General features: G+C 44.6%; 1 protein-coding gene across 1 annotated transcript; it reads left to right on the plus strand.

Moving 5' to 3' along the window:
• Window positions 1-179: 179 nt before the first annotated feature.
• Window positions 180-25,117, plus strand: C1D (C1D nuclear receptor corepressor). The gene is made up of 5 exons (XM_054983077.1): window positions 180-215; window positions 12,816-12,964; window positions 17,370-17,436; window positions 17,815-17,870; window positions 24,358-25,117. The coding sequence occupies exons 2-5, from the start codon at window positions 12,824-12,826 to the stop codon at window positions 24,532-24,534; spliced, it is 441 nt and encodes a 146-aa protein (XP_054839052.1). The 5' UTR covers window positions 180-215; window positions 12,816-12,823; the 3' UTR covers window positions 24,535-25,117.
• Window positions 25,118-26,500: the final 1,383 nt, after the last annotated feature.

The following is a 26,500-nucleotide window of genomic DNA, read 5'->3' on the forward strand; positions in this document are numbered from 1 at the left end:
CTCCCCCTCAAATCTCCAGGAGTTGGCAACCCTGGAAAGCAGCCCCACCAGCCGTCCCGCTTCTCTCCCCAGGCGAGGCGGAAGGGGAGTGGCCAAGGCCGTCGCGGGCGCCTCTCCGCCTCCCTGCGCTTTTACGCACGCCCCAGCGCCCTTGCTCCGCCTCGGAGCCCGCCCCGGCAGCTTCCGTCCTCGCCGGCCGCCTCTGCACGCCGCAGGTAGGAAGGGGCCGCGCTGCAGGCTGGGCGCCCGGCTTTGCAAGCGGAGGCCTTCCGGGAGGTGGCGGGAGGGAGCTCGGGAGAGGCGCCGGGGCAGCGGAGGAGAGGTTCGTCCCTGGTGCGCTGGGGAGGGAGAGGCAAGAGGAGCCCCTTTTCCTCCCTCCGTAGAGAGGCGCCCCTGTTGGAGCAGCGCAGCGGCCCCTCCAGCACCCGCTCTCCAGAGCTAGAGCGGTTTCCCCCCTTAAATTGAATTCTTGCCCTTATTTCCAGGAGCCTCGGCGGGCATCTTTTCCTAATTTGAGCCTCAAAACAGCCTTGCCAGGTAGGCCAGAGTCTAGGGTTGCCAGCTCCAGGTTGGGACATTCCAGGTGGAGCCAGGAGAGGGTGGAGTTTGGGGAGAGGAGTTGCCGGCCTCCAGGCGGTGGCTGGAGATCTCCCGGAATTACAGCTGATCTCCAGGCTGCGGGGATCAGTTCACTTGGAGAAAATAGCTGCTTTGGAAGGGCCACTGTATGGTATTATACCCCTCCCCAAACTCCTCCCTCCCTCCAAAATCTCCAGGAATTACCCAAATCAGAGCTGGCAACCCTAGGTATAATGCCCTTGAGTCCTCCCTCCAAAGCAGCCATTTTTTCCAGTGGAATTGCGCTTCGTCGTCTGGAGATCAGTTGTAATTCCGGGAGGTCTCCAGCCACCTCCTGGAGGCTGGCACCAAAGCAGTATGTTCCTTGACTTTTAGGGCCAGCAAGCTTCATGGCAGGGCAGGGATTGCAACCCACATCTCTCTGGGCCTGCTCTGGAGGGGTAGCTGCGTGAGTCTGTAGCAGTAAGGGAAAAAACCCAGGAGTTCGGCAGCAATGTGAAGACTCCCCTGCATAGGTGTTTGTGGACTAGAACCTGCTTCTTTAGAGGCAGTGCAGTTCAGTAGTTAGTGTTGCCTGATCTGCTTTGGGAAATTCCTGGAGATTTGGGTGAGGAGCTGGGGAGGATGAGGTTTGGGCAGGGCAGGGACATAGGGCTGCCAATCTCCAGGTCGTGGCAGCTGGAGATCTCCCAGGATTACTACTGATCTCAGGGCCACAGAGATCAGTTCCCCTGTAGAAAATGGCAGCTTTGAGGGATGGATTCTGTGACATTATATCCTGCTGAGGTCCCTCCTCAAAACTCTGCCCACTCCAGGCTTCACCCACAGATCCTCCAGGAATTTCCCAACCTGGAGCTGGCAACCCTACAGAGACTTCAGCTGGGATGTGATTCCATAGAGTCCTCCCTCCAAAGCAGCCATTTTCTTCAGAGGAACTGATCTCTGTGGCCTGAAGATCAGTTGTAATACCAGGAGATTTCCAGGTGCCACCTAGAGGTTGGCAACCCTATCAATGCCACCTAGCAGCAGCTTCACAAACACGACTTGTGTGGCAACTTGCAGCTAAAATCGCATTAGTAGGTTTTATTGAATGATGTGTGATTCTTCACAGGCAAGCAGTGTATCTGCACACATTTCTGAAGAAGTGGGTAGTCCGCAAATGTTTATTTGGGACTAAAACCTTAATCCTGTTACCAGGCACCTGGTAGTTCCACATTCTGGTCTGGTGTTCTGATTCAGGGGTCCCAGCCCTTCTGAACCTGTAGATGGTTTGGGGATTTTGAGGGTGCTGCAATAAAGTGGCTGCCTCAAGGGAGCAAGGCCTACCACAAAATGGCTGCCATGAAGCCTGGAGTCAGTCACAACATGTTCCTCCCTAATAGGGTTGGCAACTCTGGGTTGGGTAGTACAGGGAGATTTTGTGGGTTGAGTCTGTGGATGGCAGGTCTTGGGCAGTGGAGGGACCTCAGTGATATCTATCGCCATAGAGTTCAACCTCCAAAGCAGTCATTTTCTCCAGGCCCATTGATCTCATATCATCTGGAGATGTTGTAATTCCAGGAGATCTACTCCCCAGGCACCCTCCTAGGTGCAGCTCTTTGGGTGCTCTTTGCCTCTAAGGTTCCTCTGAAGCCCCTCCACCTCACTGGAGCCAGGTTTGGCTCTTGGCTGTGGGGCAAGAGATGCTCTGAGGAAGAATGAAGCAGGTGCCAGGAAACGTCAGTGGGTGCTATGTTGGCTGAGGGTCACCACACATTTATGTGTGGGGAGATCACTGTTTTAACTGCTTCTCCACACTGCTGTACAGCCCCTGAGCAGGGCGTGAGACCTTTTCCCCTCTTCTCTTACTCCTCTCTAGTATCTGGTACTCAGGGGTTCCGAATGGAGGATCACCTTAGCTTTGATAGCTAACAGGGCACCCTTCTTTCTTTGGACTCTCTGTATTCCCGAACTGAACCCTGGCTTAATTTCTTCTTCCCTGGGGAAGGAGAGCTGAGCCATTCGTATAGGACTCTTCAAGCCTTCGCTGTGCTGCGTTCCCTGTCGACTGCCGGCTGACCAGGTGGGGTGGGGGGGCTGGTGCTGTTTGTGCCACCACCGCCCCTTCCCCTTGCCCTGATGGTCCATGATGAGCGGGATGGACCCGTCCCGGGGTTGCGCAGCACACTCCTGCCCGCTGGCCTTGCTGTGCGCCTGAGGCGCCTGCCCAGGATGGGCTAGAGCTGCACCACTGCCAGAGTGCGGGGGAGTCTGTGTTGGTGTCTGGCGCTGCCTCCTTTCGGGGGCTCTTCGCGCACCCCTTGGACTTCCTTCACTTGCTCTGTCACCTTCCGGCCAGTTTTATGCACCTGGAGGGTTGAATTCTTTGTGAAACGTAAGTGTGACTTGGCGGGGCTGCCGGACCCCCAGTTGCTGGAGGAGGGAACCGGACCTTGCCTCTATTTTGTTTTTATCTGTGCCTGTTCCTGAATTTTCTGGATCTGGACATGCTGTCCTCAGGCATTCCTGCTAGGGCAAGACGGGTAGCCGTGTCTGTGGCAAGAGTCCAGTGGCACCTCTAGGACGAACGGAATTTGTGAGCTTTCGTGAGGCACAGCGCACTGTGACAGCTGCATCTGAAGAAGCGAGCTGTGGCTCACAAAAGCTCATACCCTCCCACAAATTTTCTTGGTCTTACAGGTGCTTCTGGGCTTTTGCTCTTTCCTACTGCTAGGGCAGCACCCTGTCTTTTCTGCTCGGCAGCTCTGCTTGTCTGCACTCAAAGAGCAAGATGCGGGTCTGGAAGTGCCTTAAATATCTAGTTGCTCTATAAAGTGCTGTTGGACCCAGATCTTGCACTTCTGCGTGTTCTCTATCTGTAGAGCGTTATTGTATACTCGCATGGGAGGGCTTGAGTTTTTTCCTCTCTTTTTTAAGGGAGCATCAACTATTCCAAGCCAATTTTTTAAAATCAAGTTTCAGTTACATGGCAGATCATGAGAGGGAGGGCAGGAAGGGTTACATCAGGGCTTCATTCTCGTGGCCCATTCTTACACGCCCAGGGTATTTCTGGGTCACCACTTTGGGGTCAGGAAGCAGTTTTCCCCAGGCCAGTTTGGCTAGGGATCCTGACTGTGTTTTGCCATCTTCTGGGCATGGAGCAGAGGTCACTGGGTTAGTGTGTGTGTGTGGAGGGGAAGTAGTTGAGAATTTCCTGCACTGTGCAGGGGGTTGGACTAGATGACCCTCCATGCCACTCGGCACGGAAGGTGATCTCAACTCCCCTCTGTCTGGAGATCAGGGGGCGGGGCCACCAGCCATGTGACCATTTCCAAGAGGTGCCGGAACTCCGTTCCACCCCGTTCCAGCTGAAAAAAAGCCCTGAGCAGGATAGTTACCAGAACTGGCAATTTCTCAGGTGGTCAATGTTGGGGCAGGTATTGGAAAACGTTTGTTTCACTTAGAAGGGCTGTAAATGAAATTAAAACCATGCCATTGCATGGCTTTTGAAAGAACTAGTATCTGTAGCAATGTCTGAGATTGTGTCATGGCTGTTTGAACTTAGGTTGCTAATATATCTCTCTCCATCTCTGATAAACTGATAAGTCTAATGTTTTACTTTGATACTACACTGGAAAACCTTGTATAACTTGTGGGAGAAGAGTGATATGAGAAAGCTGTACATGTCACATGTGTGTTGCATTTTATTGCTACCGATAATCAAGCCTACTAAAAAAAGTTCAGTGCTAAGTTTATGATGTCTCGGGGGGGTTTCCACATCGAGAGGGATTTGTGTCATTTCCCTGTTTTTGGGTATGGCTACAGATAAAGCACAGCAGCACGGGTTCTTCCGTGAGGCAGTTTGGGCCTAAGATATGATTCTTTTTCTGCATAATTATCTTCTCAAAATCAGTGAGATCCATCAATTGGCCTCTGTAATCCTTAAAAGACAATTTTTTAAAAAGTGAAGGATGAGAATTCTGAGAACCTGCTACACTTTAAGGTGCTGCTGGACCCAAATCTTGCTCTTCTGCTACAGATCAACACAGCTACCCACCTGAAACTAATATGCCTATTGTTGCAATGGTATATCAATGTAGCGATAATTTAGTGCCAGCTAGAGATTGGCACAAACCGAAATTCGAACCAAAGTTCAGCACAAACCGGGCTGGTTCGTTCCCCCTCCCCTGGTTCGTGCCCATCTCTAGTGCCAATGTAAAATAAACCCCCTGGTGGTGGGGGAAGGAAATGGCTGTTGCATGGTCAGGGAAAATGGCTGCCACATGGGTGAGAAAATCTGAATTTCCCCAGAAATACAACAGCTAGATTTTATGGCAGTCTTTCCCAAAACTTTGGAGAAAAGCAGTTTTGAGAAAAATCAGAGAAAAGCCAACCCCCACCCCCGAAGTTCAGTGGTCCCCCACCCCCACTTCCCAACTGCATTCAACCTGTAGGGCCCTGCAGAAATAGTCCCTGTTGCCTTTACCTTCACAACATCCCTGCAAGTTATGTCACTATTCTTCTGTGAAATGGAAATGGAGTCTGAAAGATTCTTGGAGGGGGTGTAGTGTTGGTCTGTTGTGGTCAAGAATTGTGGTACCATGAAGGTTTAACAAACGTATACTATGGTATATGTTTTTGTGAGCCAGAAGCATGCTGTCCGCTAGTGGAATGAAGTGTTGTGTTTAGTTGGCATATCTATGTTTTCTCTCACACACACACACTCACAGAAACACACAGTGGAAAAGTGTGTATGGAGTGCAATTGAAAAAATTAACTTATCAATTAATTTATTAATTCAGTACTGTATATAAATTGGATGTTGTTGTTATTATTAATTACTTTCTTTTCAAGCCTAACCCTATTTTATTGCTTTAAGAAATACAAAATGTATAATTTATAACTTAGCGTTACACAGCACTGCACCCTGTTCTACCTTCGCTCATGAATCTTAGTTTTTTTTCTGTCTGAGGAACAGGAAGAAATAAAAGATGAAAACAGACAATACAACTTTTGCGCTATGGAAAGAAAAGTGTGATGTTTCGAAAGTAACAGCCTCATGCATTTATAATATCAGCACAATTAAATACAAAGTTAAACCCTGACCTCTTCAGTACTGTATTATTATATGTTATGTAGCGTACTACATAATTTTGTGACCTAAATTTAAACAATACGTATGCTTGAAAAAATATTTTAGGTGTCCATGATGAATGCAGGCATCCCTTTTTTATGCTCAGAGAGGTTTTTAAATTTGGGGAGCATTCACGTAACACCCTTAACCATTTAAACACTGACAAATGGTTCAGACTAGAAAAATATTACTGTGTAATCTGTTGGTGTATGTTCTCAGCCAGCGTTAAGTCAGACGTCAGGATCATTTTGATAGGTTCTTCATGTAGCATCTTATAAGCCCACTATGCACAACATTATGCATACTGAAATCAGCACATATAGTGGGGGGAAGCAGACACGAGTGTGCTACCATCCCATGTGTGATTGCTAGCTTGTGAATAAAGTGTCTAGGAAGTGTATGCATAGAAGGTTTATTTAAACGTGGTGGAAGGCAGTAAATCAAGAGAGTAAAACTTGGAGTTACAAAAGAACAGTGTTGTCATGTAAAAATAAGGACTCTCATATTCACCATGAGTGAGTACTTCCGCGTTGTTGTCAGTAATGTTGCTTTTTCTAACACCTGAATACTTGAAGAAGGAGCATACTCTTCATACTAAAGATGTAACATTTCTGAAAGTTTTGAAACTAAGGGGAAAATGTTTTTGGGGGGGAGTGAAACAAATTTTGGAGGAAAATTGAAATACATGAAATACATACTTCCTTCTCAAGCCTGAAGTAACTTTGCCGCTTTAACAACATAAAATGTGCCATCTATAACTTGGCATATACAATTGTACTAAATGGCACATTTATGAACTTTAAAAGATGAAATGACTTAGTTTATGAACAAGCAAGGTATACAGGAATGATCTGATACTGTAAACATAATTTACATTTTTTTCACATACACTTTTAGTCAGTCAAACCTTGGCTTAAAAAGCTTTTCCCTCATTTAAAAAAATCATAGTTTTTTTTTCAGTGCGCCTCAAAAATGTCCTTGGGGAGAGGGAACATTTTTTTCCCCCTTCAGGCCTTCGCATATCTACTCCCTACGTGTATAAGATTGCACAATTATCACACATCGGTGGAGGTGATAGGGCCAGTGCGCTCATGGCGGTTCGACCTTGATGTGCGTAGTTTTGTGTTGAGGGGCCTACAGTTGTTTCCCTGTGCAGGATAATTTCAGACATGCCTGGCCTGGTCAGAATACATTTGCTTTAAATGGCTTGCTTAGGCCAGAATAGTTTTCTCATTCTGAATTCCTTGCTTTGTCACTTTCCAGAACATGCTACGGTGCCTCTTGCGGCACTCTCTTTTTGGCCCTCTCTCGTGTGTGGAATCATTTGGAAAATGGTTTCTGAATAATAAAAACAAAAGGCTTGGCAAAGCCATATAGCGAAAGGGTGGAGGGGTGGGGTGGAGCAAGCTAGAAACTAATCAAGTTTCAGCTTGTTGTAAAAAGTACCTTTTTAGTGTAGTTTGAAGTAATTGTTTCTGTGAATTAAAGATGTGAAATAAACAAGAGTCCAAGACTGCCTGTAGAAATACGGAGTCATCTGTGCGGCCTTGTTTATCCTTGACGAGTTCTGTAGTTACGAATCTGCAGCTTGTGTGTTGATTTTGGCAGCCACGTGTCTTCTGGAAACAGGTGGTGATCTTATGCGTTCAAAGTTAGTGTTCTTGTCACAGATGCTTAAAACTAGGGCCGATGTCTTAGCTGATGAGTCATGTGCCTTGGTGTTCCCCATGGGTGCCATGATGCCTGTTGATGTGGTGCCTACTCAGTTCTCGAGTCTTGGAGATTCATATCCTAAAGGAATCGGATCCCCAAGCCAGTTTGGCTGGGGAGCCGGACTGTGTTTTGCCATCTTCTGGGCATGGAGCAGTGGTCACTGGGAGTGTGGGAGAGGTCGTTGGGAATTTCCTGCATTGTGCAGGGGGTTGGACTAGATGACCCTGGTGACCCCTTCCAACCCTGTGATCAGGGTGGATAAAAATCAATGATTTTTTTAAAAAAAATCAAAAAAATCGGATTTTTTTGATTTAAATCGGATTTTTTTAAATAAAATGCTTTTTGAGGAAAATATATTACCATCCAAAGGTTATTCCATCATGAAATAAAGATTAGTTTTTAATTATGTAGAATAAGGCTGTATGTGTTTAATTTTTTTGTAAATAAATTCCATTAATCCATTCACAATGTCATGTTCTTCCAGAGGTTTCTGTAAGATTATTGGGCAGTTTCTCTGCCTACAAGATATTATCACAGATGCTTGGTTTTGCAGTTCTCAAAACTGAATTTGTGTCAGCTCAGCAGAGATCACATGCCTCTTCTTCACAGCAAAAATGTTATAACATGAACAGAGTTGAGAAAAAGATCTTAATCCTATTGTTCTACAAACCTATGAAGACAGAATCAACCCCTCCAGTGCTGTTTTTAGAAGTTCAGTGAATAGAAACAATCTTTTTCTGATTGTTTGGAGTGGAATAGATCTGCACAAGAAGAAACTAAGTGTGAGGAGGGAGGGGCAAGCAGTACAAAATGAAAGTGAAACTTTTTGAGCACAGTACTGCACAAGTCTTTGGATCTTTTGTGTGTATGACCTGAGGTTTATCACATTCTTTCCTTGGAGGAGAAAACCTATAATGGCAGCAGGCTGTAAAAGAGACCCAGTTTGGGAATACTTTAATGAAGTTCCTTCACCTATCGGTAAGGCAGGCATCTACTTGCATATTAAAGTTATACCAGCAAGAATTAGTCTTTATGTAGAAAACTATGATTTAAATCAAGCCTTAATGACTAGTGATTTAAATCATGATTTAAATCGTGATTTAAATCAGTTTGATTTAAATCAAATCCACCCTGCCTGTGATTCTACGAATGGAAGAGTAGGCAAAAAACAGGGAGTCTCAGGTCCTTCCTGACCACCTGGCTGACTTTCAAAGCATTGAGCTCCGACTGAGCGGGTGTGCCACAACTGTGTGCCCTCAACATGGCCATAATCTTCCTTATGTCTGTAGGCTTGGAGGCCTCTCTCCAAGCGGATGCTCAGGAAACAGAACGGTAGTGTCCAAAGTAAAAAGCCACAGCAGCCATTTTGTGGTGGTGTCCCGTATCCTTTCTCAAAATTTTCAGGAGCCCTGGTATGAGTGTCAGTTGATGACTGAATTCAAAATACATTAATTTGGGTAAGGGAAAAACAATAAGCCTGTAAGAAAACCATGTTTTGTTTTTTTAAATGTATGCAAGTGAGTATTGTGGCAACCTTTTTTCCTTCCTGTGCATGTGAGAAGGGGCATGTCCTTTTTCCAGATGCAACTTTGATTAAATCCTTTGCTTGTCCTGGTTTAAATCAACTTTTATTTTTTTTAAAAAAAAATTAAAATTGGATTTTTAAAATTTAAATTGGATTTTTTAAATAAAATGTTTTTTGAGGAAAAATCTATCTAAAGATAGTTTTCTATTTAAGATACATTATTACCCCCTATCCCCCCAGTCAAAATAAAAGGCAGAGAGCAGGGTTGGGATAAACAAGGGCCACTTTATTAATTACAACATAACATAACCTGTCATTGTGGCAAGGGATCTAATTGCGGTACAGGTCAAGCCCTGGGGTCCCACTGGACCGCCACCTTGACCTATCTGGGTGAGCCCCTGCTGCCCCAGGGGTGTTCCATCCGAAGGATGGCCAGGACGCGGCGGCCAGGAAAGTGGTTCCCCTGTAAAGCTCCAACCCCCCCCCCAACATCCGTGGAGCCTGGGGGTGGCCTTGTCCAGGAGTCCCACCAGGCTGTCTGCCCTCGCAGCTGGCAGCCACACAGCCTCACCAGCCACTCCTGACAGACCCCAATTCTCGACTAATGGGAATGTGCCAAGGGGGTTACCGGCCCGCTCATTTCCATCCTATCCTGCCACCGTTAGGGCCAAGCTTCTGCTTAGGCCCTTGCGCCCCACAGGTGGCTTATGGCCAACCTGAGCCCTTGCCGCAAATCATCCAGGAAAATGTTATTACCTGGACCCCATTGCTACAGTAGAGGTCAGCTACATTGGCCCTTATACTGGGATGTGGCAAATAAATTCCCAGACCATCCCCCAATACCTTCTCCAGGGCTCTATTGGCCTTATGCCTCCCCCTTTCAATCCCTGCTGGGTCCAAGGCTTCCCACCACACACGGCATGGAAGCATTGCAGACCAAATTATCGGTGTCATGCCAACACTTGCTGATAAACTGCAAGTTGGCCACTGCCTGCAAAGAGAGGGCCTTACACTTTACTAGCCCAAGATCATCGCCACTGAGGTTGATGACCAGGATATCTGGCTGCGGACTGCTCCTTCCATCGAAGAGCAGTGGCAGGAGACCTGGCCACCTCAGGCCCCGCTGGCTCTGCCATTCAACCGTAGCCCACTGGCTGAGGCCAAGCTGAGACTTGATCGGTGTTTTCTTCGCCTGGTGGGCTGCCCAAAAGACCATGCTGTGGCCACATATAAGGACACCCATCCTCCCACAGTGAGCTACAGCTCCTGAAAAGAAATTAAAATCCAGTAGGTGCTCACAAAACCATCCAAGGGATGCACATATGACTGGAAGGCAGCAGACTGCCAACATCCCACTTTCTGTATGGCCAGCCCCGAATAACCCATCACTGCCACCGTGGAGGCAACCCCAATTCTAAAGGAGTAGGTTCCAAATTTCACGCCAACCAATCCCAATTTGGCAAGTGCCTTTCCTATAATTGCCAGAATTGATATTCCGTCAGTGAGGAGCAGTCCATATGGCGGAAAAGTGGTCCATCCCCCTCCCCCAGCATGGCTACATAGTGCTGCATGGCAGTAACTGGGCACAAGCCTGGTTCAGCACATCTGCCCAACTGAATCACAGTCCCTTTACCCTTCTGGTCAGTCTTAGACTGCTGCACATTGAGGGTCACCTTGTCACCCACAAATTTGAGATCCTGCGCCATTAAGGCGCGACCAGACTTAACAGAAAGGGACTGTGCGATTAGCTCGATGACTCTTAATGCCCCAAAGAAAGTGGTGAGGGCTGCTGCATGAAACAAGATTGACTCGAACTCCAAGCTACACACCCTTGTCCATGTAGGCCCCAGGCCTTGGAGTACAACTGGGGAAATGGGTTGTCTATTGTCCCTTCGTATGCCCCTTCCCTGGACCAACCCTCTAGTATTTTTCTCAGCTGGAAACTGCCCATGGCTTCCACCATTCCCCTAGCCTTGCTGGCAAACGCTAAGGCTGCCAGCTGCCCCTTAATAGACTTTACTCTAAACCCTTACCTTTCTGCGCCACGCAGAAATGCATAAGGTGCTTTACCGGGATAGGCCGTACATGTTGCAATCCTGCATCCCTTCGAAAGCCTGCAAACTGGCGCACTGCCCGATCATATGACTGCTGTATGCTGGGGGCAATTGCTAATTGTATTGCCTTTTCAGCCTCTAGCATCCAAGTTAATTAAGCTGCTCCCGGCGCTCCCTCCCTGGCGGCGCCGGAGGAAGACTACCCCCCTGCCCCCCTGTAAATCCGGCCCTGTCTAGGCCTCATCCTCCAGTCCCCATTACAGGTACAGCGCCGGGTCCCCCAATCTGTTGCTGCCAATGCAGGCTGCTCCAACTACCTGGCCTAGGTGGGGGAGCAGTCCCACACCTTTCCCCCCAAATGATTGCACCCCCCCCCCAAAATTCCTGGCTCTGCTGCAGAAACGCAAGGTAAAGGGCCCCCAGCCAATGCCCGGGAAGAGGCAGGCTGCCTTTTCCCCCTCTGGGGCAGCAAACCTGGCCCCTGGCCTCAGCAGCCCGGCCCGCCGTCTGGGAGGGCCGCATAGTCCAAAGGTTATCATCATGGAATAAGGATTAGTTTTTAATAATGTGGCATGAGGCTGCATATTCATGCAATGTTTAATTTTTTTGGTAAATGAATTCCATTAATCCATTCACAATGTCATGCTCTTCCAGAGGTTTCTGTAAGATTTTTGGGCAGTTTTTCTATCTAGAAGATATTATCACAGATGCTTGGTTTTACAGTTCTCAAAACTGTGAATTTGTGTCTGCAGAGATCGCATCTCTTCTTCACAGCAAATAGGTTATAAAATAAACATACACAGTTGAGAAAAAGACTTAATCCCATTGTTCCTTTACAAATCTTTGTGCACAGAACCAGCCCCTTACCTCTTAAGTGCTGTTTCAAAAAATTCAATAAATAGAAGATTGTTGGGTGTAGAATAGATCTGCACAAGAAGCTAAGTGTGAGGAGTCTTTATGTAGAAAAGAATGTGCGTGTAGAAAACCATGTTTTAAATTTAGTCTTACTGACTAGTGATTCACCGCCCAGAGCCCCTGGGGATGGGCGGTATATAAATTGAAAAAATAAGTAAAATAAAAATAAATAAATTTAAATCGATTCGATTTAAAGCAAATCCACCCTGATTGGTAAGGTGCAGAAGGTGCATGTTTTATTAAATGGACAGTGTTGAGCAGTGGTGAGTAACCATCTGTTTAAGAAGGAGTATTGCTTTGGACTTTAACATATGCTGTGGACTTGAGGTGGACTTGAACTGTGCCTCTTCTGTTAAAACAGACCTTGATAAGATTTTACCTTGTTCGCATAGTTGCTGTTCCCTACTAGCTAGTTTCCATCATGTGCAACAGAGAATGTACAGAATGCATGAGAAGTGAACTTGTGATCTGAGCAAAGCCCATCCAGTGCTGTCCTTCAAACATTCCCATTTTGACCTGTATGCCGGCACGGAACTTGGAAGTTGTGTTGTCGACATAATCTTTAAACCCTGTTCAGAATATCATTGTCTGTCATCATGACCTGTCATTTTACATTCCCAACTCACAAGTCAATACAGCTATTTTAAATAGCTTCTGGTTTATCATCAATTAAGCAAACGAGCTGTTCTTTCATGTCATGAATTTAAAGGCATCATTCAGAAGTTAGTTGCTACGTGAAAAATCTTGGGGGATCTTCAGGTGAGCACATTTGGCTTCTGCACTGTCAGCTAGTGAAAGACACTTTTTTAACAGCAAATCCTAGTTTATCCAAACCACAGATTAAGCTATGGATTTTGTACGGAATAACGGAAATTGTAATAAAATAATAAAAATTTCTCCTGTTTCTTGTATGCAGGAAAAAAAATGTCTGAAACCTGTCTTGCAGTGGAAGAATACCCAACAGAGATACATGATTATCTTTCAGCCTTTGAAAAATCTCTTGGTTCTGTCGATGAGATGCTGAAAACGATGATGTCAGTGTCCAGAAGTGAACTCCTCCAGAAGGTGAGAGCCACAGCCTGTTCGGCTAACTTGCAGTAGAAGCTAGGATGGAGCCCCTTGGATTGCTGTCTTTAATATTAGACTAGTGTAACCTTTTTTTTTAAGCCTAAAAAAAGGCCAGGTCACAGAAATGTGGAGGCAGGGCTTTTTTTCAGCAGGAACGTGGTAGAATGGAGTTCCGGAACCTCTTGAAAATGGTCACATGGCTGGTGGCCCCGCCCCCTGATTGCCAGACAGAGGGGAGTTGAGATTGCCCTCCACGCCATGGCACGGAAAGCAATCTCAACTCCCCTCTGTCTGGCGATCAGGGGGCGGGGCCACCAGCCATGTGACCATTTTCTCCGAGGGCAACCCACTGAGTTCCACCACCTCTTTTCCCAGAAAAAAAGCCCTGTGCGGAGGCCCCATTCAACCTTGAACTGCTGTTTGCATCAACAGAAGTTTTATTTAAAAGTGAGTTTTTACACCAGGGGTGTAAAACTTGGAGTTCAAAATGAACAGTGCTGTCATATGAAAATAAATTAAGACTACCAAATCTACCATGACTGAGTACTCTAGTTCTAGTTTTTGAGAATGCCCTCTTTATGGCTTCATAGTGTAAATGTTGCTCACATCAGCAGAAATGCTTTCGCAGAAAGCCTACTACACCTGTTCATCCCACCTTTCCCCCCCTACTCTCCAGGTTCTTCATGGACATCCCTCTCTCCGATCCTTCGCTCTTTCCCCTCAAGGCCATCGCCCAACTGTCCCATTGCAAAGCAACCACTCTTCCCTCTAGAGTGCAGTGTTCTCTCTTTTTGTTTCTTTCCATTATTAAAAATTATTTTAATATTCTTATACTAAGATTATCTACAGGCCAAAAAGCCAACGTATGCTCTGGTCTAGAACTTGGTAGAAGTGAGGAAAATCCTGCCTGTTAAACCGCTATATTGCTATCCCTTCTAGCAGTATGGAGAATACATCTAAAGGAATATCTAAAGTGCCTTTTCCCTCTTTTCAACACCCTCCAACAGCACCAGTCATTGCCCTGAGGTCTTTCTTTGTGCACCTGTGTACCTTAATGTTTAAAATCCAATTTGTAATTTCTTTGGGGCAAAATAAAAACTTGTACGTCAGGGAATTTTTTGCCCCTGAAAGCCTTCCGCACATGAATGAATTATGAAGCAAGCAGTCTTGACAACTCAGCCCTTTGACAGCACCCATGTTCGATCTTGTATGCTGTGCGCTCACGTAACTGGAGTTTCCTAGAAATCCTATAGGAACTACATGATGGATTGACTTTGACAGCCAAAAACAACCTTTTGCTAGAGAGCCGTAATATTCCTGTATACGTTATACAGGAACCTTAATCTTCCTGTATGCCTAAAATAAATGAGGCCCACCCTCCAGACCTCATGCAATCACTGAGAGTCTCATCTATGGCTATAAAGGACCACCTTCACCCATATTGGCTGACCCGAACCCTAGATGTATACATATATCCTCTTGGAGCCGCTTCTAACTGAAGTTTGGTTGGCTGGGACCTGGGGAAGGGCCTTCTCAGCAGATGGCTCCCTTTCTGAAGGACTTCTGAACTATGGTTGTTGTGGATTTTCTGGGCTGTATAGCCGTGGTCTTGGCATTGTAGTTCCTGACGTTTTGCCAGCAGCTGTGAGTGGCATCTTCAGAGGTGTAGCACAGTGACACTGAGAGATCTCTGTCTTTTGGTGCTACACCTCTGAATATGCCAGCCACAGCTGCTGGCGGAACGTCAGGAACTACAATGCCAAGACCACGGCTATACAGCCCGGAAAATCCACAACAACCATCGTTCTTTGGCCGTGAAAGCCTTCGACAATACATCGACTTCTGAACTGTTTTGAAGATCTCCCTTTTCCAGAGGGCCTTCAGGTTGGATTGATTAGTTGTGTCGGGGCTTTTATGGTAGCTTTGCTGCCGTATTCTCTCTCGATAGGTGTTACTTGCTTGAGACACATTGATATTTATCTGTTTTTAATATTGTATTGTAAACTGCCTGTGTTTTGTATGAAAAGCGGTTTAGAAATACAAAAAAAAATCAATAAAATGCAAGCATAGAGTTAGCACTCACTTGCTCCTAATTAGCAAACTACTTAGGATGGTGATGAAGACCCGGCAAAAGATGACCTGATTGATCTGAAAAACAAAGTTATGCTGAAGCAGGAATTTGCTGTGAAAAGTCTCGGTGACTTCGGGTGCTCTCAAAACGTTTTTATCCTGTTGTCTCTGTTTTGGTTCCCTTTGTGACCACCTATTTGTTTGAAGCAAGCTTTCCCACTTTGGTTGCCATTAAAACCAAGGTTAGGAATTGGCTGGATGCAAGCCAGGATCTGCATCTTGCCTTATCAAAAGTTGTCCCTAGTTTCCAGATTATAATTGATAAAAAGCAACAGCATCGCGATTGATTTTTTTTTTGGTGGTTTTGTTGGGGGGGGGGTTAACCATTTGAGCTTTCTTTTTGTTCATGTAGTATTAAATGCCATTTTTATCAACTAATAGTTTTGCTTTGTTCCTACCTAAGATATTATAAAAGGGACTCACTTCCATTTTAATGTTAACAGTGCAATCCTAAACAGAGTTACTCCAGTCTAAGCCAATTGGTTTCAATGGGCTTAGACTGGTGTAACTCTTCTTAGGTTTGCACTGTAAAATAAATAGTAATTATTAGTACATTTTAGAACCTAACCTTCAAAAAATTTCCAGCCCCCCCCCTGCTTTTGGCTGGGGCTCCTGCCCCCTAGACCCCCTGCAGTCAGGTATGGGGTGATTAAAGACTTTGTTGGTTTATTAGAAGTGATTAAAGTGTCAAAGGTTAAGAACCCTTGTTTTATAATAATATAACAATAACAATGTATAATTGTTGGTGTTACTGTTTAATTATTATTATTAAGCTATATTACTTAGTGTTATCCTAGTATTATATTAGTGTATTGTTGTTGTAATAACAATACAAGTGTGAGGACCAGTGAGGACTTGTGGGGAAGGGGAAATCCTCTACTGCTTCCATTTCCCCCTCCCTTCCCCACTCTCTTCCCTTTAAATTTTTCTCCTCCTCTTTCTCATAGCCTGAATGTCAGGTGCCATTTTGTGGTTTCTATAACTTTCCAGAATGTCCAAACGCCCTTTGGGTTTGCCATTGCCTTTCTCTGCATAGCAGCCACAGTCTTCCTTTGTGGACTTCCATCCAAGAACTGCCCTGTTGCCGAATGCCGACCGCTCCAGCTCTGATGAGCCCGGGCTGAGCTCGGCTAATCAGGCTACCAGATGTAAGGAATAGTTGGCATTTCTCCCCTGATAATATGAAGAATTTCTTTCAATTTCAGAGTGTCTGTTGCTTGGGGTAGAGAGTTTATAAAAAGATTAATTTTAATAGCCACATCAGAGTCAAGGCCCCCAAACACGGAAGTGCAATGCCGTAAAGGTTAAGTTCTATCTCACTTTTTTCTTTCTAAAATTAATGGATATGGGCAGGGCTTTTTTTCAGCTGGAATGCAGTGGAACGGAGTTCCGGAACCTCTTAAAAATGGACACATGGCTGGTGGCCCCGCCCCCTGATCTCCAGACAGAGGGGAATTGAGATTGCCCTCCGCGCTGCTGGAGCGGCGCGGAGGGCAATCTAAACTCCCCTCTATGTATTGTCGAAGGCTTTCACGGCCGGAGAACGATGGTTGTTGGGGGTTTTCCGGGCTGTCTTGCCGTGGTCTTGGCATTGTAGTTCCTGACGTTTCGCCAGCAGCTGTGGCTGGCATCTTCAGAGGTGTAGCACCAAAAGACAGAGATCTCTCAGTGTCAGTGACACTGAGAGATCTCTGTCTTTTGGTGCTACACCTCTGAAGATGCCAGCCACAGCTGCTGGCGAAACGTCAGGAACTACAATGCCAAGACCACGGCAAGACAGCCCGGAAAACCCCCAACAACCATTAAACTCCCCTCTGTCTGGAGATTGGGGGGCGGGGCCACCAGCCATGTGACCATTTTCACCAAGGGCGATTTAAACTTTTAAAAACTCCCCCCTTGTTCCAGCTGACCCAAAATGACATCATTGATCCTGGGAGCATGTGTGCACTTTGGGCACGCACATGTGGTATCGGGGCATCACCTCCCGCCAAGAGTTGCCACCTGTGTGGGCAACCCTCTGAGTTCTACCACCTCTTTTCCCAGAAAAAAAGCCCTGGATATGGGCTTGGTGGCTCTAAGCAGGTCAGCTGAGACCATCTGGTGCCTGAATTCTTTTAAGTGGTGCTGTAAACCTAGAAGGGGGGGGGGGGAATTGGCATTGCCTCTGTATTGCTGTACTAATGGGATGCTTGATAATGTGTTCTTCTGACGTCTTAACTAAACACAGCAAATGCTTAACTAAGCACCTGATGGTTTCATCTTTCTGTTTTAGTTGGATCCCCTGGAACAAGCAAAATTAGATCTGGTCTCAGCTTACACCTTGAACTCAATGTTTTGGGGTGAGTATGTGTACATTTAGGGCAATAACTTAACTGTTATGCAACTACCTAGTTAAACAGGCGTCTCTGCAACTGACATTGGTTTCAGCCAGTTCTTTAAAGGACCACTATTTTACTACCACTGTATGTTCATAAGTGACACTAAAAATATTAGTAAAGACTTCAGCTTTTAGATAATGTGTGTTCTATTTTCTCTTTGTTCTTTGCTGTGTTAATCTTTCCCCAGTCCCAACTCTACTTTCTCGTAGCTTCTAATGTCCTTTCTGTCCAGCTGATAGGCCTTTTCTGTTGTATTTGCAAATGATGCGTGTTTGCCGTTCACGTGTGCAGTAGGGCTGTCCCTGTACCGTTTCTAAAAATGAAATTTTCATCTTGCAGTATATCTTGCCACTCAAGGAGTTAATCCAAAGGAGCATCCAGTAAAACAAGAGCTGGTAAGATTCTCCATCTTCTGGACAAAATTAGGTTTAATGTGGATGGTTTATTATTCGTGTCATGCATTTTCTATATTGAAATGTTTCACAGTCTTTTTCATTCTAGCAAACCTGTGATATAAGGCCCAGGGCTCATTTTGAGGGGGAACGCACAGGAACGCAGTTCCGGCAGTTCTCCAAAGAGGTCACATGTCAGGTGGCCCCACCCATTTTGGGCCCTTTTCAGCCTGGATTGGGGCTGAAACGGCCCGGATCAAGCCTCTGATGGGTGGTGGATCACTCTCCCGCTCAGCAACAGCCCGATCCTGACCATTTTGGGCTCCTTTTCGGCCATTTTCAGCCCGTTTTGCCATTTTGGGCCCAATTTTGGCCCTGAATGTCCAGGATTGGGTCCAAAACAGCCAGGATAGGTGACGTCAGAGGGTGTGGCAAATGCAAATCAGTTATGCTCATGACACACTTCTGGTGATGGCAAGGGGTGTGGCACATGCGAATGAGTTGTGCTAATGAGTTATGCTAATGAGTTCCTCCAGCTCTTTTTCTACGAAACGATCCCTGATAAGGCCCTATTGTAGCACAGCCCTTTCCTGTTGTGGGCGTAAAGTGTTGTCAAGTTGCAGCCCACTCATGGTGAGTGACCCTTCATGTAGTTTTCAAGGCAAGAGTCGAACGGAGGTGGTTTGCCATTGCCTGCCTCTGTATTGCAACCTTGGACTTCCTCGGGGGTCTCCCATCTGAGTACTAACCAGGGACAACTCTGCTTAGCCTTCAGTATCTGACAAGATCAGGCTAGCCTGGGCCGTTCAGGTCAGGGGCCTTTCCTATTACGTGTGTGTGTGCGCTGTCAAATTTCAGTCAACTTATGGCAACCCCAGCTGTCTAAGGCAAGCCAGGGGCTTCCTCTGCAGAGTCAGTGGTTGCCCATCCAAGTACTACCCTGCTTCGCCTCTGAGATGTGATGAGATTGGGCTATACCATGCCTTTTCCAATTTGGCACCTCAATATAAATTCATCTTCTCTGGAAGAAAATTGATTTTTCATTTTATTTTCAATCTGCTTTGGCATCCCAGAATAGAATGAAGAGGAGAAAAGCTGCCCCCTTGAATGCCCCACAACTGGTCTGTTTCCCAGTTGCAGATGGAGTGCTTCCTATGCAGAGGACCCCCCTCCCCCAATAAATAGAAAACTAGCACAGCAGAGAAAGAGTTGAATTACAATCTTTTTATCTCCTTGCTGTGCTGATTTCCTGCTTGTAAAGAAACTTTTCCATATGAGGAACCTTTAAAAATATGATCCGCCTCCCCAGCAGCCTGCAAAGGATTTATATGCGTGGATTTTTATGCATAATTGTATTATGATGGTGTGCACAATCGTGGTTCTATTACCTTTGTATATTCAGCCTCAAAGAACCTCTTTGCCCCCCACCCTTCAATGTCGGTTTATCCAAAAAGTAGTCATTACAAATTTGTGCATGAAAGTGGATCTGTAAACCAGAATTCGTTGTTACTAATAGTTAAAAAGATTTATCAAAAAAGAAGAAGACGGGTAACTGGGAATACATTATGGGCAAGTTAATATACTGTGATCTTGAGGCCAAGTAAGGAGGTTGTTTAAGGGCAACTAGTGGTTGCTTGGTTGAACTAACACCCACAGCCAAGGTTCATTTTATACGATATACTAGTTATGTGGAAACTATGGGAATAGGCTTCTGTGAAAGCTCTGCGCTTAGTAGTGGAGCATATCGGCAGACTTGTTGTATAACTCTCCTTCAGCGTGGTCCTAGTGGCAGGAGAGTGGTCAGTGCATATATCCTAACACGTTTGCTTAAATGCCTTCTATTGGGACCTGGTAAGCACTTCAGAGTAATTTCTGCATGGCTGAGGTCACGTGGAAACAGCCCGAGTTCCCTGTTGGTTGTAGTGCATGAGCTCTCAGCCGCTTCTGCAAGCCGAGCCGGTCAAGAACAAGTTGCCTCGGAGAAACAGGCCAGAAGACCCCTTTAGGAAGGCTTCGTGTATATTTACTTAACTTTCCAGCTCTGAGAGAGAAGCTCGGGGCGTGTGTCTGTTCATAGTAATAGTCTCTGCCTCTGAAAGCAGAAGTTTCAACCTTGCTGGACTCTTAAAAGGTTTACAAGTTAAAATAAGATAATCCTTTTTCCTTCCTCTCCCTTCTGAGAGCTGAAATGTCTACCCAGCCAGCTTTTCACTTACGGAATGGAAAAAAGAAACTTGCACATCTCATAATTATTTATAACTTCCAGGATAGTGTGTTTTCTTATAAATACTTGGACTTGCGTTAATCTCTGAGGCTACCTTTTCTTACTCCTGTATGACTTTAAAAGTATTGTGAGGTTGATTTACTAGCAAAGACGGGAAAGATTCCCCCACCCTTTTTCCAATTCTTCCATTAATTCATTTTCTTAGCAGTAAAGAATCCAGTTCGGCAACAAAGCTAAAAGCTTTTTTGGCACCAGTTGTATGTGTACTGTCCAGTAATTCTGCATTAGTGACATATTTACTGCCTATAATAAATCTTTTGGGTTTGTCTTTATATTCCATTTAGATGCATGAGTACAGTATATAAGACCTGGGGTATCTTGGAAATTCTGCTTACTTCAAAAATCAGACCAAATGATTCAGTTTGGAAAATGTTTGGGGGGAGAGAAACCCTCATCGGATCGGATTTATGGTTGTCCATCAGAATTGGTGCTATAGATATAAATATGAATAATAATATTTGATACTCAGATAATAAAAGCATGTTGCTAGGCTGTACAGAGCCACAACTAATTGCAAAATGCAAGTACTCTCACCTTCAGGTATACACACTCTGCTTTGGGATTCGTTTAGTATCTCTTTATTTGAATCAAATCACTATTCATCTTTTCCCACTTCTTGTGTTTTATCTGTATGAAATGTATCTTGTTAGCCTACAGTAAATGTACTCAGAGTTGAAAAATCTAAATAAGTGCATGTTTTTCCAACCGCTCTCCCAGTGGGCCCACAGCTGATAGCTTGAACTCTCTCTGCCAAAGGAATTATTCTCTAGCTCTTCTCCTGGTGGGTTGGAGACATTCTAAAACGGGGTTTGAGTGATTGGATGGGATTGGATGGATATCCTTGTCTTAAAACTCAAAGGTCCATTGGTAATTGCTCTTGCTGTTAGTTTGCTACGTAGGAGCAAGTGAGACCACATGTGCTTGTTGGGGATACACCTGATAGGTTGAATCAAATGTTATTTTCAGATCACGGGAATTCATTCTTGCTATCTTCTGGTCGTTTATCCGTTCTTTCCCCCCCCAGTGCTGATGTCTGGGCTTACATCTGTTCTAATCAGTAGTTTCAACTATCCCAGAGGTGTTGTATAGCATAACCAATGGCATCCCTTTAATAAGAGTGGGAGCAGTGAATGCCCATAACTCGGGAAATCTTATTCTTCAGGTTTCAGGCTTACGAAATATTAAGGGCGGGGACAGAGTTCAGTAGAAGAACACATGCTTTGCATGTGGAAGGCCGCAAGTTTATCTCTATCTTTAAGAGTTTTAAACAGCCATTGTTCTCTTCTGGACAGCTGCTACCAGGTGGAACAGTGGTCTTTATAAGGCAGCTTCATATGTTAGCGTCTGAATAAAATGTAGCATGCACACTGTTATGCATAAACATACTTCAAAATGTGTGTGTGTTATCATCACGTCACTTCCAACTTACATGGCATTAAAGCCCTCCAGAACTTCCTGTCATTGCCAGCCTTACTCAGGTGTTGCAAACTGAAAGCCGTGGCTTCCTTTTTTTGAGTCAAGCCACCTCATTTTTGATCTTCCTTTTTTCCTATCTGTTTCAGCTTTTCCTAGTATTATTGCCTTTTCCAGTGAGTCTTGTCATCTTACAATGTGACCCAAAGTACAATAGCCTCAGCTTAGTAACTTTAGCTTCTAGTGAGAAGACTTGGTCTAGAACCCATTTATTTGTCCTTTTGGCCATCCATGGTATCTAAAACTATACTCCAACACCACATTTCAAATGAATACATTTTCTTCCTGCACACTTCAGAGTACAGCTGCTATTTTGGGAATCTCTGGAATATACCAAGCTTTGTGCATGTAGGCCTGCTATAAAGTGTAGCCCTGTCTGAGCGAACGCTTTGCTGTGTAATGCTTCGTTCCCAAGCATTTTAAGAAATTCGAGCATCAGGTCATAGTCGCTGGACTTCGTGGATTGGACACCATTTGCACTTAAATTAGAGCTGCAAGATTTAATGGGTTGGATGAAATTTCATCATCCAGATGGAAGTTTTCTGTTAACAGAAGGCACACGTGTCAGCAGGAGAGATATTTTCTGCCTGCTCCTCTCCACTACAGTCTCACCTTCCCAAAATGTTTCTTGAGGGAGCGCCCTCAAGAATGGCATAACGGGCAAACCAAAGGGCCTGTGACAGCAAAAGGGAATTGGTAGAAATTACCCCTTGCCTTCTGTTAGAGGGAAATTTAGTGCAGATCCAACCCAATAAAATAATCAACTGAAGCTTCAGTTGATGATTTAGTAAACTTTTAATTGCTGTTCCATATGTTTGTCTTGAAGCTATTTGGCTTTTGCAATAATGTATTTTTTGCAGTATGCGCCCTTCTAATCAGCGGTAGCTTTGTTAAAACCCTCTTCGTGTCTTTCAGTATATTTTAAAGGACACTTATTCAAGCTGTGGTAATCATTACAACTATAGAGCAACCCTCACAAGAACTGAACCTACCAATATAATACAAGGGCAAACAATGTAACAACAATATACCAAATAGAACAAAATTTAATATATCAATGATGAATAGAGGTTCAAAATCGAACCAAACATGAAATGAAGCCCCCAAACACAAGGGAGACACAGTGCAACAACAGAGATTCTAGGTGTTTTATTGTATTTAAGGTGTTCCTCTGCTTTTTCGACTCCTGAGGAAGAGAAATTGAGTCATTGGGGTCCTTGTACCCCTTGTTTGGTCGTGGACACCTGCAGAGAAAACACACAAGTCAAGCAACATTAAGATCTAAAGGCTTTGTCTTCAAACAAGATCTTCAAAGATTTCCACTGCACTTACCTTGCACCTTAAAACGTTGCTATGCTGCACTGACAACTGCTGCCTGTGTCTCCCTTGTGTTTGGGGGCTTCATTTCATGTTTGGTTCAATTTTGAACCTCTATTCATCATTGATATATTAAATTTTGTTATATTTGGTATATTGTTGTTGCATTGTTTGCCCTTGTATTATATTGGTAGGTTCAGTGGTAAGAATCATTGGCAACCATTTACCAAACCGATCAGCTAAATATCTTTAATTGGCTGACCACCTTAGTTTTTAACGATTTGGATGTAACGAAGATACCTGTGTTTCAGACTAGATTCTATGTATTCGTTTTGTTTTGTTTGCTTCATTTATATCTCAATGGCGACCCAAAGGCAATCCTCCGTTCCCTTTTAGCTTTGGTCCACATACTTTTAGATGCTTACATTTAGGGGGTAGCTGGTGAGAATGACGGTGAACGGGGGGCAATTGGCAGTGGTTTGGCATGATGTCACTTCCGGTGTGACTGGAAGTGATGTCACTGGGTTGCCAGCAGTGATCTAGCATTTGTCCTAAACTCTAAATGCTAGAGTGTTGCTGGCAGTGTGATGACATTTTTTCTGGTCGTGCTGGAGGTAGCATCATACCAAGATCCCGCCAGCTGCCTCCCCCATTTTGCTCCCCTTGCCCAGTTGAACATCCGTGGGAAGGCCAGCCCTGGCTCGGACTCATTTGGCCTATGGGCAGCTGCTTGGAACAGATAGAACTGCCAAACAAATGGGCCTGGTTCTCACTGAGTTGATAATCCTGAAACTGGACTATTATTCTAGACTGTAGGTTGGAGTTTATGTGACCATTTTTTTAAAGTTATTCATATATTAAACTATTTATACCTTGCCTGTCCTCTTGGCTCAAGGCAGCTTACAGGAAGAAGTAAAACATTTCGAATGTAATCTCCATAAAAATTTTAAAAACCCAAATATCTTTCTCCTCGAAGATGCAAAAAACATGGCAAACAAGCTACGCAGTGGCTCCTGAAGATCTCCAGGGAGGGGGCTTCCCGTCACCTCTTTAGGGAGCCCTAAAGTCACGGGCTCTGGTCAGGGCCAGGGGGGCCAACGTAATTTGGGGAATAGCCAGCAAGTAGCAGCCTGAAGATCGTAATGGGCACTCAGGATCATGTTGGAGGAGATGGTCTTTCAGCTGTGGCGGCCCCAGGAGGGCTTTAAGGTCATATCTATTTTGGGTTCCCGTTGGGAAGAAAGGCGGGTTATAGATGATGTAAATAAATAAAATAACCAGCACCTTTTCCCCATATAAAAAAGGGATATTCCTCATAAATAGAAAACAACACTTTATACCATTTTTAACCCCTCTGTGTCTTTATTCTTATACCTTTTTTGCCCAGTGGTTTTCTAATTTTTCTGTATGTTTCAGGAGAGAATAAGAACATATATGAACAGAGTGAAAGAGATAACAGACAAGAAGAAAGCAGCCAAGCTGGACAAAGGTGCCGCTTCGAGATTTGTGCGCAATGCACTGTACGAAGCGAAACCGCCAAATGAACCTGCCAAGAAAACTCCCCTGCAGACCAAAAAGAAGAAAACATGCTAGGGTTCCGTGTCTCATGGTAATTGGGTACCGGGACAGAGAATATTTTTAACAGGGCTTTCATCTATTTTATATACAACAGGAATGTACATTTTGATGAACAACAAAATGAGACGACATTCTCTCCCCTCCGACCCGTTTTCCAGCGTGTGTGGTGAATGTGTTCCTGAAAATGGAATTTGCTTGCCAGACAGCAAATGTGCTTCTGACAGTGTTCCAAAATATCAGCTGATAGACATCCCCTTTTTGTGGTGGTGTTTAAGTGAAACCAGCTGAGATGTGTGCGTAATATCCTTAGTTACAATGTTTTTTGCTAGTTCTCCATCTGAACTGGCTGCTGTTCCGAACTGTTACTGCCATCAAGGGGCAACCCCGGGACAGATTTTGCGGAAATCGGGAACTTGAATTGCCCTGGGCGGATTTTCCCATCTGAAAGTTCATCAGCGGTATTCGTGACTGGATGGCAGTGTAATTAATGTATGACTGTTCAAAATGACTTGTTTTCATATGTGGCTAAAATAACTATTGTAAAGCTTTGATAACTTTGCTGTTGTATTTTTTGCAGTAAATTCCAAGCTCCAAACAAGTAGAGGTTTCTTTGGATTATTTTTTTTAATGTCGGGGCAGGTGGGGGGCAAGCTGGAAGGTGGGAGCTGAGGAACATAAGACTTCTTGGGTGGTATCGGGGCTGCTTCTGTGAAGAGTTACACCTTCCAGGCTGCTTAAGGTCCCTGTAGCTGCTGCCAGGTAGAGTGTGTGAAGGTTTCCCCCACTGTAGCAAAGGTATTATTTATTTATTTGTTTAAATTTATATTCTGCCTTTCCCGCACCAGCAGGCTCAGGGCGGATCACATTAATATACATTAAAATTACAATCCACAGTTTAAAACACAATAAATACAGTATGAATATTTAAAAACAAATACATTAAAAATGACAACATCTGACATTAAAAATGGCAACATCCAGAAACCAGTGGGAGAACACTTCAGTCTACCAGGACATTCCATCAAGGACTTAAAGGTCACTGTAGTTCAAAAGAAACCTTTCAGAAAATCCAACGGGAAGCTGCTGAATTGGAATTCATATGTAAATTTGACTCAGTCAGACTTGGATTGAATAGAGACTATGAATGGTTATCTCATTATCAGAAGTAACTGATTTCATTAACAGAAACAAACTAATCTCATCAGAAGCAAACTGATTTGCATCTACTCCCCCCTCCACTCACCACTTATATATATCTGGCTGGTTTCTTAATTTTTTTTTTATTAGGTGAGTTAACATACATGCTAATTAACATACATTCTATTAACCCCTGTATTCTTGTTTCCCCCACCCGCTCCCTCCCCCCTTTTCTGGTAGACTTCTAACAGCTTTTCAACCCATTATTTAACCATATCCATTATTCTAACTAATACATTATCTAACATAACAATTATCTTTTCTTATACTATTATTATCATCTTCTAACTTTTGTTGTTACCATCAGTAAAGACCTATCTGCCCCCTTAATAATTATCCAATAACCATATTTTCCCCTTAACGTCCCTATATCTGGCTGGTTTCTTCTTCCCCTCCATGCATCTGACGAAGAGAGCTGAGGTTCTCGAAAGCTTATGCTACAGTAAAGTTGTTTAGTCTTAAAGGTGCTACTGGACTCTTTTCTGTTTAAAAACAAATACAAGCAGCACAAAACACTTCATTTGATCCATTTCCAACTGTAACTGAAAAATAATTTAAAAAGGAAGAAAAAAACTTCTTTTTGGAGGTGGATATTCTGATAGGGGGGGCCCCGTTCTACCCTATTCAAGTGGCGGGGGCCTGACCCAGCATCAATCGAACGCCTGGCGGAACAGCTCCGTCTTACAGGCCTGGTGGAAGTATAACAAATCCTGCCAGGCCCTGGTCTCCTTAGACAGAGCGTTCCACCAGGTTGGAGCCAGGACCGAAAAGGCCCTGGCCCTGG

Source organism: Eublepharis macularius, chromosome 1, assembly GCF_028583425.1.
Source record: "Eublepharis macularius isolate TG4126 chromosome 1, MPM_Emac_v1.0, whole genome shotgun sequence".
Taxonomy (NCBI): Eukaryota; Metazoa; Chordata; class Lepidosauria; order Squamata; family Eublepharidae; genus Eublepharis; species Eublepharis macularius.

Bases quoted from the DNA above. Each gene is read 5' to 3' on its own strand.
- C1D (XM_054983077.1), top strand. From the start codon at position 12,824: ATGTCTGAAACCTGTCTTGCAGTGGAAGAATACCCAACAGAGATACAT. The intron at 12,965-17,369 runs GTGAGAGCCACA...TTTCTGTTTTAG, and splicing joins GAAGTGAACTCCTCCAGAAG to TTGGATCCCCTGGAACAAGC. The intron at 17,871-24,357 runs GTAAGATTCTCC...TGTATGTTTCAG, and splicing joins ATCCAGTAAAACAAGAGCTG to GAGAGAATAAGAACATATAT.